The sequence below is a fragment of the Cydia splendana genome, chromosome Z (genome assembly GCF_910591565.1).
Source record: "Cydia splendana chromosome Z, ilCydSple1.2, whole genome shotgun sequence".
NCBI lineage: Eukaryota > Metazoa > Arthropoda > Insecta > Lepidoptera > Tortricidae > Cydia > Cydia splendana.
Genome location: NC_085987.1, coordinates 11,189,143 through 11,211,391, shown reverse-complemented (window position 1 = coordinate 11,211,391; position 22,249 = coordinate 11,189,143). Strand labels below are relative to the sequence as shown.

At 37.3% G+C, this 22,249-nt stretch overlaps 1 protein-coding gene across 11 annotated transcripts in view; it reads right to left on the bottom strand.

Moving 5' to 3' along the window:
- Positions 1-22,249, bottom strand: part of LOC134804505 (guanine nucleotide-releasing factor 2) — a 54,314-nt gene that overhangs the window by 7,608 nt on the left and 24,457 nt on the right. For 5 of the 11 annotated variants that reach the window (XM_063777576.1, XM_063777568.1, XM_063777569.1 and 2 more), the window contains exons 3-18: positions 18,808-18,916; positions 18,123-18,231; positions 17,281-17,589; positions 16,861-17,002; positions 14,648-14,728; positions 14,133-14,266; positions 10,881-10,995; positions 10,019-10,126; positions 9,786-9,899; positions 9,333-9,443; positions 8,023-8,123; positions 4,919-4,942; positions 3,848-3,953; positions 3,257-3,364; positions 1,509-1,596; positions 18-119 (exon numbers count right to left, since the gene is read on the bottom strand). In XM_063777576.1, the coding sequence (XP_063633646.1) occupies positions 18-119; positions 1,509-1,596; positions 3,257-3,364; positions 3,848-3,953; positions 4,919-4,942; positions 8,023-8,123; positions 9,333-9,443; positions 9,786-9,899; positions 10,019-10,126; positions 10,881-10,995; positions 14,133-14,266; positions 14,648-14,728; positions 16,861-17,002; positions 17,281-17,589; positions 18,123-18,231; positions 18,808-18,916 (1,861 nt within the window). Of the gene's footprint in view, positions 1-17; positions 120-1,508; positions 1,597-3,256; positions 3,365-3,847; positions 3,954-4,918; positions 4,943-8,022; positions 8,124-9,332; positions 9,444-9,785; positions 9,900-10,018; positions 10,127-10,880; positions 10,996-14,132; positions 14,267-14,647; positions 14,729-16,860; positions 17,003-17,280; positions 17,590-18,122; positions 18,232-18,807; positions 18,917-20,458; positions 20,717-22,249 lie in introns of those variants that run through there. The other 6 variants (XM_063777570.1, XM_063777579.1, XM_063777577.1 and 3 more) reach the window with 5 other exon arrangements.

The window sequence follows — 22,249 nt, the reverse complement described above, 5'->3', positions numbered from 1 at the left end:
GAGTGTAAAATAAATACCAGATTGTTGTGCGTGGTGTCTTCAACGGACGTAGAGCTATTGTGTGATGAAGGTCGAGGCGAGGGAGGCGGTAGAAGTTCATTACTCGAATTGATTTGAATCTGAAAATATAATACGCTGTAAATACTGGCCATACGGTGTACATAAGAATAAGAATGATTTATTGCAGTACTGTGTACATTTGTTGATGGTAATTATGATACAATTTGTTTCAACAATTACCCATTTCTGGTTGCATACCACTTAATTAACTTATGAACTAAACTTAAACTAGTGGCTCTGTGAGCTGTAGACCTCGCGAGCAGAGCTTTAAATAACATGGTGCTAAGAGCTTTAAATATAGTAAATTAAAAAAAAACAATACGAAATTTATGTGTAAAAAAATACAAAAAGTTATAATATCCCAGCATACAATTACTGGGGATCGAACCCAGACCCTCTGTGCAAACAGAAAAAGCGAACGTTTACAAACTGAGCCAGATAGTTCTTAGATGGGTTGACGAAAGTTAGCTACTCCTTCTCAAATTAAAATTAGTTAAAATTAAATATCTCAATACCTCCAAAACCAGCGAAATAAATTTTCTAAATTTTTGGCCATTTAATCTATAAACATATCTCCGTACCGATACCACTATTTGTTTAGGCGTGAGCTATCACGACTCCGCCATTTAAAAAAAATTAAAAAAACCGGACGGACAAAAAAAAATTATTTAGACAGAATCCAGTCACAAAATTTCACGAGATTCGGTTAAGAATTGCGACCTGTAGAGGAGAACATCCGGACATACAAAAGCAAAATGCTCCAGTCGAAACGTAGACCTTCGCTACGCTCCGGTCAATAACATGCAAAGATTATTAAATACCAATTAATGTTCAAAATATTCTTTCAGACTATAAAATGTTTTATCTAGTAGCCAGTTTTTCAACCTTACCCTTAATCGGTTACCTTCAAGTGCCTTAATATCATATCTTATCTCCAAGAGTAAATAGGCTACCTAGACCTGAACTAGAAGTAAACTACATTTTCCGATCAGGTGAGACTAGGGCTTATCGCTGGCCAAATAAGACCAGAGGTTTGGTGTCCCATTCCTTAGGTTAGTATAAATACTGCTTTCTATACAGAGTAATTAAATCAGCATTCCACATGTTATTGCACTAATGAGCGACTGACGGGTGCAAATTACATTAAAATTATATCAAACTTTGGCATTATTATAACGTAATTTGCACTCGGCAGTCCCATTCACCATTGCCAGGCGTGGCTCACTCCGCGATTTCGTCGCTTTGCTACAGGTAGCTAAAACTACGGATGTACCGTTCCACACCAATTTTGGTGGCTAGCCATAAGCCGCGCGTGGCGCTGTCGCCACCTAGCGGCCATACCTGTCCTAATCGTAACAGACGCGTTTTGTTAGAGAGTGAGTCTTCTGTACCTAGTACTATTATTTATTCTGCACCATTGCTCAATACTAATGTAGTGTATACGGTACCTTAGTTTTATTCATCTTTGGCGGTAGCTCGGGAGGCACGGGGCTGGTCCCGCCAGACGTGGTCAAACTGACGCTGTCCTCGGACCCACTGCGGGCAGAACAGAGATCTAAATAACTATCAGGAACTGGCTACAATTATTCTAAAATATTCACCGCCGCAACGCGCAACGCGCGAAATAAATGCGCATATTTACTCAAGTCGAAAAATAGATCTTAATACGGTCAGTTGTTTAATACATATGTACAGTCAGCAGCAGGAGCGATGCATTGCATAATATCTTGTATACCTGTGACAAGTTCAAAGACCTCTTCCAAGGGCTCTATTTTAGGAAAGTTGTAACTGATAAAGCAAACGGAAGCCTCATTTTAACTCATTGACTAATTGCATTAGAAATAATATTTCCCTCTTATTACAAGCTACAAACCTTCACTAAACCAAACGGGCCCCTGGGTCCTATTTTAGGAAATCATTTATTGTAACGTTGGGGATTCAATCATTTTTCATGAATCACATTATAGGGTAGTAAATGAAGCAAGTTGTTGTATGGAGACCCATGCATTAATTTCTCAGTCGATGAAATTTAGCTTGGTTATTGTATAGTATGAGCCGAGACTAACATTATAAATATCCAAAAAAAAAAACTCCTAAGTTAGGTAAAAACACAAATCTGATTATATATTGAACCGAGTAATTCCTCAGTCCAAAATTATTTTACAAAATAAGTTATTTGTATCAGTATGTGATACTAGAAAAAAATCTAAAAGTTTTGTCAAACATGAGAATATTTTTTTATGATACTTCCTTTTTTTGACGCTCATTTTCATGGGAAAATTGCTCTGTCATTTTTTTCTTCTTATATGATCTTAGAATATAATTTGGCGTAGTGGGTAAAAAAATCCAAAAAACTTGCGTATCGAAATGTATGTATGTATAGAACTATTAAAAACTGAGAGTGGAAATTTTTTAGATTTTCATTTTGTAGGTATAAAACGGCAATAAAATGGCATTCCAGTGAAAAAATTAGACTGAGCAATTTTCCGGTCCAAGACACGCCAAAAAATTTTATTTTATTAATACTGGTATTTCTGCTGGGATATTTTTTTGATATTTCATATATTGTTGCAATAAGTTACATGAATATGTCTGGCGAAGAATGTTTGAACGGAGCATTTTTCCGTAAAAAGATATTAACGATTTAAGACTTTAGGTATTTACTTTAATTCTATTATTATTATTCTTTGGAAATTTATACAATACTTTTTATTTATTGATACTTTATCATACTGTAAAGTTTTTTCAGGCTGAGGAATTACTGCGGGGTCCACTACCTTTATTTACTACACTATTATGTAGCTACAAATCTGAGTGTTAAGTTAATGGATAACAAATACAAAATTTTAGACAAAAAAGAGTGATTGTGTTTCACAAAAGTTATGCTCTACTCCTGTGATTCATTATAAGTTAAAACTTTCTGTGATATCGCATGCTCGTAAACTGGTTAGGGGGGATGATTAACGAAGCCTTGCCTGGTCAGCTCCCACTACGTTCGTAGGTTAAGATGGCGCCACATTGTGTCAGCCGGTGGTGGTGAGATATTATTACTAGCACCTAATGATTGATTTTCTGCACAGTTGTCAAATATTCATACGTTAAAAAAGCCACCAGGATTCACATTGGCGAAAAGGCATTTGTCGACATGTCAATGTTTAATACAGTTCTATAAATTATAGTGTCCAGGATCTCTTACCTCAATACCGGTGGACTACTAAAGTGCTGCACAGTAAAGGACTGCGCTATGGACCGTTGGACGTGCTGGTGGCGCTGCACCATAGTGCTCCCGCTCGTGTGTTGGGCACTGTAATTTTACACTAGGTAAATGCTATGCCATGCCTGATAGATGAACTGTTTATATGCTTGCTAGAAGACGATGACGTCAATCAACTACACTGTTTGAGGAATAATGGATGAAATAAATGTTTAATTTATGAGATACGCTTAAAATTCTTTGACATGAAACGGAACCTCAAGTGAGTAAACTGAAATGCACCCTAGCGGGTTAAGCCAGAGCGGGTCCCATCAGCTTTGGAGCGTCTATGGGACTCGGTTCCCCATCAGCTTTTTGAAACAGCTGACAAATTATTCTACAGGTCGAAAATAAACGCAAACTAAATAAAAGGCTTGCCTAATGATGCCATAGAAATGATAAAAATCGGTTAAATGGCATGCCGCTTGAGGTTGTTTGTTGCGCCCTAAGCCATTACTAGTCTTGGCGTGTAAATAATAAAACATGAAAATTAGGAATGTTATAAAAGCTCTTCAGCTGAATATTGAAACTTACCTTGCCAGATTGTATGTATGAATAGAGTGCCGGAACATGTCTGGCGGCGCGGCCGCGTTGTTGGGCGGGTGACTGCAGTTGCCGAACATCTCCATATACGCCATAACTAAAGAAACGATGCACATTGTATTACATGACGAGTGATATAGAATCGTTAGAACCGAAAGCGTTATCCGCACACTGATCGCTTTTAATTAGCAGCTCGTGGAAAGCCTTGGAAACATATCTACATAACCATCGATTACCGCGGGTCATACCGATATAGGGTGTGTCAGGATAGCTTACATAAAGGGGCCCCAAAGTTGTTCTCTGTCCCACTACGCCACACACGACACAAAGGCCACTGTCTAGAAAACTAGTACAATCGTGTGATGCAATCAAACGAGTTCTAAAATGCAATTAGTAATTGTTATGCATAGTGACGAGTTTTCCATATGCGGCTATCCTGGGACACCCTTGAGCACAAATTTCAACATAAAACCAAGTTGTTTTGCAAACAAACAAACTTTAAACAACTGCAATACCAGTTAATAACACCAAAAATAATATAAAGACAAAATTTTATGTAAAAACTATAGAACATGACGAAGGTGTTTTGGACACATTTATGCTATGAAGCGCCCTAAGACGTCATCACCTCTATAGTGCAGATTAAATTCCAAAGTCGTTAGAAGTAAGCCTTAGTTCATAGTACTATCTTTCACAAGAACAAGAAAGCAAACTAAGTGAGGCTGTGTCTTAGATCTATATGTCAGTGGTAAAAGCTGTGAAAACCGCTAAAAGCACGCAGATGAACCTCCAGGTAGTCTGCATTTGGAGTGTGACTGTGATAACTATGTGAAAACAATGTGTCGACGTCGGACTAATAGAACCCAGGCCGTTTATAACGGGAATACTGGTTATATTAACTATACATACACAGTTATAAACGCAGATATCGATCCTGAAATGGTGCAAAATGCTGCTAAATGGATTGGAGTACTAGAATCGAAGGAGTAAAAGCTCCGACAACCGAGCCAATGGAAGCGAGATGAGTTGGAGCTGTGTAGCGCTTGCATGCATTCCACTCACCGCTGTATGCGACGCTTTGAAACACTGCGGCACCGCACCGGCACAACAGACAAACATGCCGTTATATATAACCCCCTTATTGTATACGATTTGACCCTCTGAACTTTTTTGACGTGTTCACAAGACAAATGTGCATAGTTCGTTAGTGTTTTTCAAATAACCTTTTAATCGCCGTTATCTTATAGACAATAAGACAAACTAAGTAACACCTGCCTTTTGTAAATTATGAGAAGAGTTAAAATAGCGAGTCAAAAATATATGTCGTCTGGACGGTTAAAAGGTTGAATTGAAATTTGTTTTAGTGGTCTACCAAACACGGACAACTGAACTAAGAGAGATGAAAAAATGAACAATAGTTCGTACCGCCATTATAGCAGCTTAAAAAGTTCGTACTGGCATAGAGCGACATATCGCTGGCCCAATATTACAGGGTTCTATGTCTCACTTTTATCGAACTGAAATTTGAACATTGTCATAGTGACATTAAGTCGAATTTCAACTATCTTGAAAATGTAACATAGAACCCTGTAATATTGGGCCACCGATATTTTACGGTGATCCATTTAGAACCAGTAATTGTGACAACAAAAATCAAATCAATGTAACACAATAAACATGGCATCGCTAACCACTTCATCTGACAATATTAAAGGTACGAATTCATGTTTATTTTCGCAGACTCAATCGCTCAGCCTCCAATAAACGCGACAGTTAAAACAAGTTATCTGAGTAAGTTTCGCTTTTAAATCCAAAAGTTATGCAAAAGCTTTTGGAATACTTTATTACTTATGATGAATGCTATTATGCAAGTGTACACGGCATAATGGTCAAATGGTCAATATTTATATTTAAGTGAAATAGGTTAATAATATGTAAAGGCCCAAAACATACTCATTATGATTATTATGAATAGACGAGAGCTAGTGGCAGCAATATTAGGTGCGATTAGTTAGACAATCCAGTTGGAAAATAACAATGATTGATCATGTTATTAGTTATAAACGCCTGACTTTATTCGCAAATAACAAAATCCAGTTGGTGACAGTGATGTGCGTACTTGTCTGCCAAAAAACATGTTTGATAAAATGGTTTCTGAGATATTAAATGAACAAAATTTGATATTGCGCTTTAAGTCATTACAATTATTACAATCATTACTATCATTAGTCATGAAAACAAGAAAGTTAAAGATATAAATAAATATAAAATATCCACGACCTTGCCGGATTTTGGCAACAACTACCTATTTGTTAACATTACATCCAGCTTTCATTAGGTATAAACTTGCGTTTATCATATTTTAAGAGCTTGTTACACCTTCCTGAATTTAGTAACTGACAAGACTGCGAAATAGGAAATATCTCCTATACCTGTACCCCGGCGTAACATGCGTTGGTTAGAAAGGTGTAACCTCCATTCAGTATATTTATAAATAAGTATACCTATAAAAAAGTTGCTTCTTTTTATGGCTTGAAAAGTTAGTTGAGTGTATGCATTCCATGCACTTGAGCGACTGATTTTAATTCTAATATTCAATATAACACACCCCAACCGCTTCACAAAACTACCCATCATTATTAGAATTTTAAACAAAACAACTTTCGCAAAATGTACATCATTTTAGGGTGGTATTCCAATATCCCATTTCTTTGCCCAATGCGTATTGCGTCTCACATTTTGCTTTAATGAGAGAGTGAGACACACTAACTTTGGATAAAGAAATTTGACAGGTGGAATACCACCCTTAGAAGAACGTATTGGATCACGAAACAGTCGTTTGACTTACACGGAGATATTCTTTTAAGTATAGATACTCCAAAAGAGACACTTCGCATAAATGTAGTTTCATGTACATTGGTTGAGCTTATCCTAAAGGTGATAATCGGACATCGTCATCATCACCATCGTTCGCGCAGTAACGCTGCTACAATAATGCTGCAGCAGTCGCCGTCCGAATATCACATTTATACCATTACAGAAACCTTCAATGGGCTTAGCACAGGAGAGCCGCGGCAGTCTCTTACGCGCGAGATAGATTACCCGTCTTTTTCTAATTATGTTAATTAGAGAGGGAAGTGTAGTCTATCTCGCGGGGAAGAAACTGTCGCAGCCCTCCTGTGCTATGCCTACAAGCGTAATAGTAGTTATTTTCGGCCTAAGCCGGATTAGTCTGCCGGAACGCTATGCTCTCTGACTCATGCATGTCGTTTGTGATGGGTAGTGTTAACATCTATCTTTTTCAAGATGTTTTCGTATATGGACACAATAGTAATAATAAGTGGGTTCCATTTTTTTGTATTATCTATTGTATGTACATCGTATCAACAAGTACACACCTATATTGCATCAAGGTTAAAATGGGAGATAAACGTTAACTCAATTTAGCTTATACATCTTGCAGATACCAATCATTCACTTTAAGATGTTGCAAGTTAGATACATATGAAGATATAGACTAGCTCATTCATTTAACTTTCAAAATGTTATTTTATTTTGTATTTAGGTACTCAGTCCCAATCCGATCAAGGTTAGTAAGTTCCACACCATCTGTATTATTTAAAATGTAAGTATTATTTTAACCGTCAGGATTACTTAATATAATCTGGCTAGATGTGCATAACAATACAAGATTATGATAACTCTAAAAGTCTGTGGGACAACCAAATGTTTATTTATTTATTATAATATTTAGAATAAGTTTTTCCTCTTTCTCTGGACATCTGATCAAATTATAATAATCATTATGAATTTATAATGTTCAAGTAGAGCAAGAGGATTTATGGACATATAATAATACTAGACGAAAATCGTTAAAACAGTATACAGATACTTACTAATAAAAATAAGTTCATTTGGTATTTTGCTGATGACAGACTAGCCAAACTATATTTTATATTGAGTAATTCGCAGCTAAAAATATTCAAGCCTAGAAATGTAGTTCCATTGAGTCGGTTTATTAAAAATGTGGTCATAATATGGCTATACCCGGCTCCTTATCTTAGGGCTTAGTTTTAACGGTTCGGACACATTTTCTAGGCTTAATTAGGTAGGGAAGGTGAGGATGGCGCGGCCACTGGCCGACCGGTAAACGCGTGAATACTGACTGTGTTTCTTCTTGAGCGGCAGCGGGGGCGGCCGCGTGGGGTGGTGCTCGGCCAGCGTGTGCGGCCGCGCCTCGCCGTGCAGCGAGCACACTGGGCTTTGTCTGAAACATCAAATTAACTACGTTTAGTACCTACTTATTCGCAACCAATCGATTGAAAAACTAATTTCAATGCACATTAATATGATTTATCATAGCGAAACTAAGTATGTATTAATATGATTTATCATAGCGAAACTAAGTATTAATTGTCTTTTCGCTAAAAATCTTAAGCGCTAATTAATTCCTTTTTATTTTCATGCCCTGACCAAATCTCATGCTCAAAGCCACGGGCACAGCTAGTAGCTTTAACACACATGCCTGTTGCCTGCAAGTACACATGTTACTCTTCCTACTAGCCTAGCAGAAATGTAGTAAGAAGACTAAGAACTTTAACGAACCGAAATAACCTTCAAATACATACATTATTTTTCTATTAATTAAAGTTATATCCTACTTCCAAATAATGCCTTAAATATTATCTTGTTATCAGTGACACCTGTTATTTAAACTAGGTAATTTACAAAAGTGTAAAACCACAACGTACATAATTATAATTCATCTATTATATCGCAAGTAGATGAGTGCGAGAGCGCGGAAAGCTAATTTAAATAATTGCCTTGAACGAGTAGCAAATAATAGTTCACCGAACGTTCATGAGCCTACGTAACCGAAACGATGGCTAATTTGTATTCAATGTTAGCGTAATTAAAGTACGTACGATAACAAGATATTAATTATGTTTTGTTATTGTTCATGCGTGTATTAGTCGTATAACGTAAAGAACGTTATACAACGATGTTTTTTTACACATTTATAACATACTAAACTTTAACCTAACACCTTTTTTGTATATGATAGAATCATTTATGGAAAGCAGAATCTCGTATTTTCTTTGCTTTCTAATCTCAATCATTTTAATACGAAGTGTGGTTGTTCAATCAGATCATACAAATATGACTAAAATTGACATCGACATCACATTATAAAACTCGACGCGACAAAATGTATTTGACAACCTGTCAGTGCCGTCGTCATTACAAAGATACTTAATACTTATATAGGTGTGAATGGGTTAAATTTTTGCGTTAATTTATGCTAGAACAATAGACGAAATCGCAAGTTCATATTAAACATAAGCAAAATTATTACGATGGGCTTTATTTGACGCAGATAACTTACGTAGTAAGTTGGTTTGACTTGTACCATTCCGGATGATGGCAGTGCAGATTGTAGATTCAAAACCAAAAGCATACATGTGGTAAAGATCACCTGATTTCAACGTTAGGGAAGCTATTTTGGACGTCCGCGCGGTTGTTGCGCCGCGTCTTCACCGGCAGCTCGGGCGGCGCCTCGCTCTCGTCTGACGTGATGCTCGGCAACCTGAGTCACGAAACACTAGTTTAAACTTGCGTAAAAATCACCTTGAATGCATCAAGCTATTAACCCTCATTTTGCAAGCCAACAATTTTATTATATTGCGAACCTTACTTATAACCGATGAAATCCACAATGCTTAATAGGATTAAATTAGTAAAAATGTCTTGCACGTTATAGTCGGGCTAGCCAAGCGTGACACTAGAACTAAACGAGGGAATTCAACTTATTTTCTGATACTATTCTTGATTATTCAGTCTCTGACACGGTTGGCAGGCCCAACAATGTTAACAAATCGCCGCCACAGCAATTAACAACCAATTGCGAGATTGAAGAGTGGTAACTCACATTGTGCTTACAGACTGATGAGTGGTTGCATTTGTCATATGTACATTCATGAAGCTCTCAATACTTTGACGGGTGCCCATCATTTCGTTCACATACAGTGTACTTTCAAAATTACTGCAAAAACAATAACACAAAGCGTGAAAGGGGTACAAACGAAGAAAGAACTCTTAAAACAGTCAAGAAAAAAACAATCACAAAAATAAACATAACACATAAATGTGACAAAGAATAACCTGTCCGCGTGACTCGAGTAGTGGTGAGCAGCGAAAGTCGACGAGAAACTATGTTCCGTAGACATTTCGGCTTGGCCCTGCGATGCGAAACCTGACTCATTGGAGAAACTGTTGAATCAAAAATAAACATCTAAGAATCGAAGGAAATGTACAAGGCAAATAGTAATGGCGGTGACAGTTTATGCTAGAATGCCCAAACGGTACTTGGGTTTGATCATCCATTACATAACGGTAATCTAATAGGAAGAGATAATAAAATAAAATGAAAAGAGAAAAAGTAATATTGGGGGCATTGGAATCGTGTACCAAAAAAGTGAGACAAACCTATCCTATGAAATCATTGAAATTTAATTTGATTTTTAGTAGATACGAACGATAAAAACTGTATTTACAATTGTTTATATTATAACTGTTCCTAGATATTATTGTTTGTATTATACTATAATAATGAATTTATTCAAAGGGGTTATAAGGGCGATCGCACCCTTCAAATGGGCCACTAAGAGTTGCAACACACTGGGCCGCCAGTGGCGCCGAAAGCTAAGCCGCTATACTGGCCGCCAAGTCGTTAGTCGTTACCGATATTTTTGTTGGATATAAGTTTATTAACAGCAGCACAAAATAAGCCTTCGATGATGTTGTGTCGGTTTTGGACAGCTTTTTGTTTCTTTCTAAGTCTATTGTGTACATACGTGTGCTAGATCGGAGCAAGAATACTAAAGTGACAAGGGGCAAGAGTGAAGTACTGCCTATAGGAAATAGTATGGAACGCTCATTTGTTTCAACATTCCTGCTAGGTATTTTAGGTTATCAACGGATTATACGTTAAATTATTAAAAACAACAAAGCACAATATACATACTGGTCGACGTACCGATTGTGGTTCGAGTGCGAGTGGACGTGAATACTGTTGGCGTGAGATTCCTGCGACTCGAGCGAGGAGCGCATCTCGCTGCCGCTGTGGCAGCTGCATATGCCTGTAAGGGTAACAACACTTTATACAATCTGTTAGTAACACAGGTGTGAAATTTCCTTATTTGTTAAACTTAAGAAACTTCTGTTAATGTTTGTTTCTTTCTCGTTTCTCGATGAGATTATGAAATGGGCTTAACCACCAGGGACTTTAAGGGGCCAAGTGACCCGATTTCGTGCCCTTCTTTATAAAAATCTAGAAATATTTTCAGAAATGTTTAGCAAAAAGTTTTTGAAAGGAATCCCGTTACCTAAATTATTTTGCAACTTTATAACATCTCGTGAACTACACTTTTTTGTATTTTGGGAATTATTATTTTATTAAACCTGTTAAAATCGCGTTTATTAAATAATTTATAAGTTTATATGCTAATAAGTAACATGTAAATGCGATGAACTTTTACAAATGCAGGGGTGCCAGGCTAATAGCTTTGCTAACTGTACCAAAGGTTTGATCTTATCATACATTCGCCAGATAGGTATGCAATAGTTTTTTCCTTATAATTAATAGCAATATAATACAAAAAAACACTGTGTAATAACTTGACAGACCGATCCAGGCAACAACATGAGTGAAATCACCACTGCTGACTATAGGCAAATACATGATTCACTGTGGGAGCTACCCAAATTTACACTTATAATATTCCTTAAGATGGCTTGAATCAATATGGAGTACGAGTACCTATTAAAAAAAAACTGACTAGTGCGAGTCGGGCTCGCCCACCGAGGATTCCGTGCTTTTTAGTATTTGTTGTTATAGCGGCAACAGAAATACATCATCTGTGAAAATTTCAACTGTAGCTATCACGGTTCATTAGATACAGCCTGTTAACAGACAGACGGACAGTGGAGCCTTAGTAATAGGGTCCCGTTTTTTATCCTTTGGTTACGGAACCCTAAAAACTATCTATAAACACAACCCACTTATGAAGTGCTCATATTTCAGCGGAAATGAGACTATTCAAATTTTTTAACAGTATTTATGTGACAACGTAATGAAAAAAAATACTAATAGAATATACATATACATACGTATGTTGGTTAATACACGAGCTGATCATTTAATAACATCATCCAGATCAAGTGTCCCTAATTCTTTTTTCTTGAAATTGGATTGATTGGAAATTTAGTAAATGCTGTATAACAATTTGAAAACTTGTACATATAATAAAAGTTTTGCAAAAACTTGCGGGATTACAGGTACATAATTTAATTGTAGACTGGGAATTCGATCGAAAAAGAATTCAATTGTATTTTATACAATCGTGATATAATAGAGAGTTTTTCAGTCGAGTACCGTGTTTAGGCAACGAAGCTTGCTGAGTACGAGATTGAAAAACTTGATTATATCACTATTGTATACAATACTTTTTCTACGAGTTAACTAAAATAACTAAAATAAATAATACGAGTACCATACTTTCTACTTCTACTACCTGACTTATTTTACTCAAGTTAACAGAAATAGTAAAACAGTTAATATGAAAAACTACTACGTACATTTTTTAAGGTGCATTGGGGTAGTTACGGGAAAAAAAAATCAAAAATATAGTGTTACCAAAATTAACCCAATGCAATACTTAGTTCTACTACCGAATAATGAATAATGCAAGACTCAATCTAATCACGTTTCCTAAGTAGTAGTGGGCAACATATTTTCATCGCTGTCACTCATTTTCATTTAGTATTTTTCACAGTTTCACTCACTAAACAAAAACTTTAACACTTTTACAAGTTTTACAAGTTTTCAAATTTCAATACAGTGAAAACCTCGTGGGCGTCCATTGTGAAAAAAGTTTGAGTTGGCCAACCAATCACAAAGCAGACGCGACGCAGCAGCGAGTTTAAGTAGACGGAAGTATGACAGATGCCGCGACGGTATTAGTTCCGAAACGCCATCGTTGGCTAATTTGTATTGAGTCGAGTCTCCTTAAACAAGCAATATTTTATCGAAATGTATGAAGTTCTCATTTCGATACAATTACGAGTATATTAGTTGAGTCGGAAGTGCCATAGACTATCCAACGTTAAAAAGAGTGAGGTTATAGAGTTGTTTATGAAGTTGTAATACACAGATTATAGTCGATGAGTAGAAAAAATTAACATAGTATAGTTATGCGTAAATAAAATAAACAGAATAAACATTTAATGGAATACCGAATATAATAAAATAAAAATTCGCATAGCGCACATGAAGGTAAAGAAATTCGCCTCAAGCATAACTTTTGGCAAGGCGAGCGAGCGAGCAAGAAGAAGAGATGTCATGCAGATGCGTAATTTTTGAGTATCCTAGATTTTACACGTATAATAGGGTTCATATGAAAGGCTCATATTGTTAACGCATTAAGAACTGCATAGCTTTCTATATCCACTTTAATGTACTGTAAAAAAATAGAACAGGTTGATTTTACAAAGCTGGTCATTGGTCATGAATGGGCAGAAAGTGATCGGAAGATGTAGTTGTAAATTTAACTTGTTGTGCATGTGGTGTGTATCCATATGGTTCACAATTCCTGCCAAAATCACCACGGCCGTTTATGCTCCCGGTACTGACTACTAAGATTATGGTAAGGGTATATGTATATACGTGAAACTCCAGCCAGCAGCAGCAGACTAATAAAAGATAATTAATTCATAGATAAATCTATTCATGCACAATTTCGCAAGGCTATGATTAAAGGCAGACTGGCACATAACTACGCAGTTCAGTCAAAAGCAAGTCTCGACGACCGTTCTGGCCGCTAGGCCAAAATAATCGTCCCCACCCACCAAGGTAGGGACCCTGACTATGAAGCCGATGGTTCTGGGTTCGAATCCTGGTAAGGGCATTTATTTGTGTGATGAGCACGGATATTTGTTCCCGAGTCTTGGGTGTTTTCTATGTATTTAAGTATTTATAGTTATTATATTATATGTCGTTGTCTAAGTACCCACAACACAAGCTTACTGTGGGGCTTAGTAAATTTGTGTAATAATGTTCTATATTAATAATTTAAAAAAGTACTATGATGCACGAGCTTTGTCATAGTAAATTACTAAATTAGTATGGAAGTGTAAATACATGGTGACTGGCAGTGGCAGACACTATACGCCATCTGATAAGAGATGTGATGTAGAGAAGTGTACGAGTAATACTGACCGACTATTTCGGAAGATGGTGGCGTGACGAAGACGCGGTCGTGGCTGTTGGACTCGTGCGCGTGACGGTCCTCCTCATTGGACACGTTGAGCATAGAGTCCAGCGAGCCGCTGCTGTGAGACTGCAGGGACAATCTGAAATGAAATATATCATGACTGTATGTATATACATATATACTGATCGCTCAAAGTATTGTCATTTGTTTAGGACGGGTCGAGAAGATCGACCAAGTGACATATTTATTTATTTAATCTTTATTGCACAATACATTATATGTAGTGTAGTACAAATGGAGGCGTTAATGCCTTAAGGCCTTCTCTACCAGACAACCAATGGGCTAAGCCAGAAAGATTAAGTAAAGACATTAAATTAATATTAAGCTAAATTAATAAACTTATGTACACATATCTAGCTTTGAGAGTTTTCCCAATCACCGTTGGAGAATCCATGCGCTTATTGGTGTAAGTAAGATGTCATAAAATGACATTGACGACATTAAGTTATGAACGACTCACCTGTCAATGGATTGTGCTATGAGGGAGTTTTCATTTGCCGAGCGTCGCTTGGGCGGCAGAGGTGGGGCCAACTCCATTTTCCTGTAACACATTATTCTGTCAGTAAAAGCTTTCACCCACTTGAGACTCGGGGTAGTCCTATAGCGTATGCTCACATGCTTAATATCCTTGCTAGGGGGTGGGGAAACAAACATGACTCATGAGGTTTATGTTTTTTTCTTCAAGGAAGCCAACGAATCGAGCCACCCGCAACCTAACTTAAGTTGTTTGTGCGGAAGCGCATCGCGACAAAAGCATCGCGTAACGATGCGTTTATCGCATAAAACAACCGCGCGCTTTAGTCTAAACACGAAGTGTGATCTTCCTGTTGTAGTCTTAGCGGTACCGTAGACCGGGGTGACTTTGGAAAATTCGGGGTTACTTTGATAGATTTAAAACGGCCATAGAATTACCATTATTCATTATTTACTGAAAATGTTCCTGTAACTAGTTAGATTACTATATATTCATATTCACCTACTGTAAAAAATCTCGCATAAATATATATTATGGCTTAAAAACTAGAATTTTAACGTCGCCCCTGCATTTGAAAGTCACCCCGGTCAATGGTATTCAAAATTATGTACAATACCTATTTGTATAGAGAATTTTCGACACGAAAACCATAACAACGGATGTGAACATCCGACTAAAATGAAATTTTAACATAAGGGTTTCTCTTCTTTCTAACAATTTGACTCTGGCATTTCTGTCAGTTTCAGTTCCTTGGGGGCATACAACTACCTCAAAAATATGTCCCCTATTGGCTGACATAAGAGCTATGGGACATATTTTTGAGTATGATGAGTGCACCCATATATTACACTTTACTGTATGTACAACTGTACATCTTATACTCGTAGTTCTTTATTATGAATTAAAGTTGCTTTTATTTTGTTTTTCATCACTGTCAAACCGGACAATCCCGAAAGATATTTCTTTTCTTTCAATTGTAAGTTTATATTATTAGAAAATATTTATACATATTAGCCTTTCCTTTCATAGTCTCCAAAACAGCCGGCCACCAGTAAACGTGGGCCCTAAGTTTTCGCTTCCGAGAGAGTTGTTTACCAATACGCGAATGTTAGCGCGAGACTCGTCAGTCAGGCTTTCTACTAATTTAATCAGTTGGCTTAAGGCGTCGTAAACTCAATGGTTAATGACCTTGCTCAAGTACTAAGAGCTATTTGCGGAATAACAGGACTTTACATGTTACGTACGGAGAAAAGTGTCATATATCCATGTTAACCAAGCGAATAAGATGAATTTTACATCTATTTGCAATGTTTTGAACATATTCCCTGCAGCGACATTTAAGTAGGTTCTGTGTTCGAAGACGTTTTTGTTATATAGCATATAATAATGGTATCGGCTACATGCGTGGCGCGTATAGCTCCCTCTTACAGTGAATGCGTTAATGTTCTCATGACATTGAGATTTAGAATTTTTGTGAAATAGATTCAAAATCGTCTCGTTTATAAGTACTATGTTTTATATGCATAAGATTATGTCACATTGTAAAACCTAAATAATAGTACATTATTGTCGAGGCTCGGAAGTAGCTACTTGCAGGCTGAGGATTCGTTTTAAACGGACGACCTTGGGAGTCCGTTTAATTGAATCCGAAGCCAGCAAGTAGCCTTCCAGCAGAGTCATATATAGTGCTTTTCTCAATAATGGTGCAAGAAATATAAATATAATAGGAATATTTTACAGAAGCAACGTTCTTACGTATATATTTTCACAGAAAAAAGTAGAAACAATAGAAAAAGTTTGCTTTGCCGCCTTTTTATTTTTTAAATTTTAAAATAGAAGTGTATTTTTCTGCCGAAAATACGCCAAGCTTGAGGCAGCTAAATAGTCGCGGTACCAACATTATAATAATTATTACTAATCATCTGTTTGGCTGTTTAATGGGCCTGTGCCTTCATTTGATATCCTGGCCATTTAATCTTTTAAAAAGTTTGGAACTCGACAAATAATGGAATTTGTATGCAACATTTCAGTCCCAAAATCGAGACTGCAATGTTTTTAACTTTTTAATTTTTGACTGACCATAAACTCCGCACTTCGCGACCTATTTTTTATACGGCAAAGTCGACTTTACTTTACCGTCCATTTTTGAGAAAAGTAACATACGAGCGTGAGAATGAAGTATTAGATGGATGACGAACCTGTTGGGGCGAGCCGGCTTAGGCGGTGGCGAGTCGGGCGCGTCGAGCACAGACTCGGACGAATGCGACGCGCGCACCACTGCCGACTCCGGGCCCGCGTCGCCGGTCAGCAGCGACCGCTCCTTCGGCGTTAACGGAATGTCTGAAACGTTACAACACCAATTAATCGGCTGTGTGAATAGAAGTGAAAATAAACGCTATAAATGCTAAACCCCACTCAGATGGGCAAAATTAGCCAACGCCGCTACTTACACCGTTATTAGGATGCGCGTGGGAAAACTAGAGCGAACCTCGGCGATTAGTGTTGCAGCGCCAGCTTCGCTATCTCCTCCCCGGCCGCTGTCACGCTCTTTTCACCACAGTGTATAAAACCCTAGAGCTAGCTCGTCCAATTAGTACCCTTGGCAGGAGCATACATACCGGGTAAAGAGTTCCGTTGCGTGGAAGCACGCGGTGAAACGAGCGCGGGGCGCGGAGACAGCGCCGGGCGCGCCATGTGCTGCTGCGCTAGGGCGGCCACCTCCTCCACGGCCGCCGTCACGCCCTTCACCACCGTGGACACGTGCTCGGCCGACAGCGCCGACGCGTCCATCTCCTCGTTGCCCGCGTCGGCGCGCAGACTCACGGCCGCTATCTCGTCGCACAGACGGATCAGCGTCGCTAGCGCGTTGCAGAGCCGCTTCACGGCGCTCAGCAGCGACGGCGACCGACCGCTATATGGCTTTATTGCTGAAACAGATGATCCATTCGGTTATCGAATCATCAAATATTTCGTAAATGAAAAGTGTGAATAGCAAGAATTTTCGCATATGTATCGTACAACGTTTTACAGTACATTTATGGCCCTTTAAATTTTCGGCATAGGCACGTAAAATGTTAATTACCGCACTAGTGAGGTAAAGTAACACCATAATCACTATATGTACTGTAAAATTATAATAATTCTTATTTTACACACCTCTTCACTTATTCTAAATCATTAGCATTCACGATCAGACTTCCGAAAAATTAAGTAAGAATGGTTAAATAAATGATAAATCGTTATAAATGGTGAATTAGTAAATCAAAATGAAAAACTATCAAAGAAACCCATGTATTTTTTACAATTCCCTATAAAAGATATCCTACTTAGCATGAATGATACATACTTGGACAATTAAGACAAATCGATTGCATTAAGAATCACCAAAACAAGGTCTAATTCCACCATTAGCATCGTAAGGAATTTTAATTTTCACGACAATTACGTTTATAAAGCTTACCTTTATGAATATTAGCGATAGATTCGAAAACGATAGTGCCGTTGTCGGGGAGCATTTCCAGCTTTCTCTTGGTAATGACATCGGAAAAATGTTTCAAACCGAAGGTTACCTGTGGAGGACGACATTCATACATTAAATGATTTGACTGGAAAACAGAACGGGACACAAGTGTGATTATACTGATTTTGAAATCAGTATCCTTTTATTGCTCCGATAGCACTTTTGACAGCAAACAGGAGGATTGTCTAAAAAGTTTCATCTAGGTATTTCGCATAAATAGCTTGATGACTAAATTCATAAATAAGTGTAAAGGATTCCTTTAAATTTCATAAGTAATTAAGGAATTACCCTTTTGATGCCTCATTTGATTTTTCTGCCCTGTAATTATACAAATGTGACATCGGCGAAGTGATCAGAAATCACACGACATTGTTAACCGAATAATAAAAAGACAAACTCTAGTTTATACTAAGCTTTAAAATCGTTAAGATAATTTGTACGCCTAATATATTGTTTTCAAAATTATAATTTTTGAGTTTGGAATAAATATTTTACAAACAATATTATATTTTATTGAAATAGTATCATTCCTGATCATTTATTTTCCGAAAAGGTATTTTCTTATTATGTATGATTTCACCAGGTGTGTTTAGTATAATAAGCAAAAGAGTAGGTAATAACGCACTTCTTTGACTAGCCCCTCCAGTTCTTTGGCCGGTGTTAACTCCCCTTCCTCAGCCGTAGATGCCTTGGACGCCATGTTGCGTATCTTGGGACTAAGCGGCGAGTGCGACCTGGAACAACAACATTTAATAACGTAGGAACGCCGATATTGCAAACAATTTAGAGAACACTGATTTCCTCCGGGAAATCATATGGAACATAGCTCATAGCTAAACTAAACACATGGGAATCTTTGAACTTAGGGATGTGTACTTCCTCTGTACTTCTCAATTCTTCAAAAGGATTGTTAGGATCAACATGGTCTTGATGTATATTTTGTTTTGCAATGTTTTCAATCATTAATATACAATAAAGGTTGCTATAGGCACTTTAGCTATTAAAAATTGCATACATAGATATTACTTGTATATTGCGAGGCCAACGTAACGAAATACTATTAACGTAAATTAAAAATGCTTAAGTAATGTCACAGCATGGAATGTATTACGAAAAACGTCAGTTTGTTTGCACCGCGGTACGCGACAAATTTAACTGATTACACATTCTAATGTGCAAGAGTCCTCATTTGCCTTATAGCTACTCCGCAAACGTTGTTAAAATAAAACAAATGGCCAATCCAAGTGCATATCGGACTATGCTGAGAGCTGCGAGTATAAACAATTAAATTTAAATGGGAAGCCTCGGCCAGCGGGCATTGGGACTTGGGAGGGCTTGGCCACTTTTTCTTTACTGCCTGTTTTATGAACTCATAAATCTCATAATTTACATATAGTTTAAAGTTTAGGAAGAATCCCTAAATAGGGAGGTTGACTGACTGACACTTGTTAAATTTTATATCATAACCTGGTCCAATGAACATAAAATGAGCAATTTGTCATAATAATGTAAAACATTTTAAGTTTACCTTCCAAAATGAAATTAAATGTTGTTAAAATTACTTCGTGTAACAACTAATGCAACGCAATATTTAACAGTCATAAAAACCAAATGGCTGTACATGAATATGTGCCATCACGCTCCGCGATGGTTGAGCCATTTAGGGTTCTAGGTAAATTGGCTGTTCAATACTTAGGTACGCTATGGAAATTTCAATTTAGCTAGAACCCTAAATGTCTTAACATTCTTGGAGCGTGACTGTACTTGGTTTATATATAATGTAATTAATGTAACATTAGCTGTAAATAGTGTACATTTGTAAAAAAGTACAATATTAATATATAAGCTATAGCTCTTTAAAGTGATAATACATATTGTTTTTTTTTTACTACAAATTCAATAATATGTATCTCTTTTAGGAATGCTCTGTGTGTTGTTTCGAGCGCGATCTAAAAATGTACTATTATCGATTTCCGAACCCCATCTCTTTGATGCATTTTGTGTTTCTTTTACGATATACTTAACATCATATTCATAATTTTATTGGCATGATTATGTGTAATTCGAGCTTTCTAGTACCAAGAGTCTGAGCTAAGCCTCATACGTAAAGACGCACGGACACCATAGATAAGGGTCCCTTGTTAACTACAGAACCCTAAAAATAAGTGTTTCGATAGGGACATCAATTCATATCACACACACTTCATACACCAGTAACAAAACAATAACGTGTCATCAACAAATAAATATAATGTATATGTTAATGAGAAATATACCGTTTGTCATTGTTAACGAGCCTCCGATGAAACTTGTTTGTACGTTTGTTGAACCAACCACCGACCGGCGAGCGCACGGACTGAGACATTGTCAAATTCTGATCTCAGTTATCTGTTACAAAACAGTTCACTCGATCACACTTGCCACAATGTTGAAATGTTTACACCGAAACTAGGTCCGGCGAACGATTATTGTAAGAAACCGTGACCGACCACTAAATAACTAAACAAAAACATTTTAGTAATGGTCTCCGCGCGAGTGCATTAAAACATAATCAGAATAATCACTTTATAGAAGGTTCACTAAAGTAATGAGATTTCAGCGGACGACGTCGCTAATGAGTGGTAATGAGAGTTGCACTCGTGACTCACTGTCGTTTTGTCTACTCTACACTATCGACGCGCCGCGATAGCGACCCGAGCGACAATGCGTAATGCTACTTTACGCAATTCCGCACAACATTACCAGCTGTTACACATATAATTTTTAAACCATTTACATCAATCTACATTATCATAACGCCCACGCGCCTCGCTATTGTACTCTACGGCGGCCGAGATAAAACTGTTAAAATGAAGGACACTTTCTTATAAAGTTGTCAGCATAAGATAGCAAAGTTATGTACGTAAATTATCAATTCAGATAAGAAATAATATTGTTTGTAGATATCATCCCCGTGTCTACAACTCATTAAATAATGATTCTGCGCTGTGTTCCTTAAGAAATTATGGTACAAAATATAAAAATGGAATAAGGATAAACACAATCGCGTGGTATTACTATTTAGTCACAAGTAACAATTTTCCTGTTTTTTAGGCTCTTGATTTTATTTTTATATTTTATTATGTGTTTTCCTTAGTGAACAGCTAATACTGTTTATTTGATATTTAATTAATGAAATATAATATACTTAATAAGAAAATGTATCATACTAGTCATATTAATACTATCTTCCTTATTTTCTTATTGTCGTAGTGTGATTGTAAAAGTTATAAAAGAACTTGTTATAAATTAAGACATTCAATGCACTTCCAAAAGTATTAATAAAATCACTTGAATCTTCAACGCGAGCGGTACTGCTACCTCGCGTGTGTCTCGCAGACTAGACTTAAGAAAACTACTGACATAATAAAAGTTAAGAAAACCCATCCCTTTCATACCTGACGTCAACTCGCCGGAGAACTACCTCAGGATATCCGTCGCGGACCTGTTGTCATATGAATGTAGACCTTATCCTCTTCTATCAGTGCTCATTTTCCAGACAGCGTATCTTTTATCATTTGCTAGAGATGCGAAATGAACTGCATAGCACTAACTTTACTCCGAATACCACCGCAACTTCTTTTAGATGTTAATTTTCCGTAGTTTTAATCAAAACAATATAAACTCAAGCGTCCTAATCCCACCAATTTAAACGCAAAACTGACCCGAATCGAAACGAGCTCGGATATGGTTAAAATTATACGTTAATAAGTCCTAATGAGTCATGCCCAAGATGAGGTAAACGCTGTTGATGGTCATATTGACATGTTGGTCTTGTTTTGTTTAATGACAAATAAACTAAAGTGAGAAGTAGAAATATGTAGTGGTGCCGTATGCCGTCCCGAGTGGAGCGCAGAGAGGACGGATGTTGCGAAAGTTTTTTGCTACCTTGTCTAAGTACTTAGGGCCACCCCACATCTGGCGTCTTTCGGGCGTCGGCGTCGGTCAGCGCTATGGAAAATGACGTCGCTGCGCAGTTGCGTCGACGTTGCGTCGAGCAGGGCCATAGAGTTGTAGACGCCGACGAG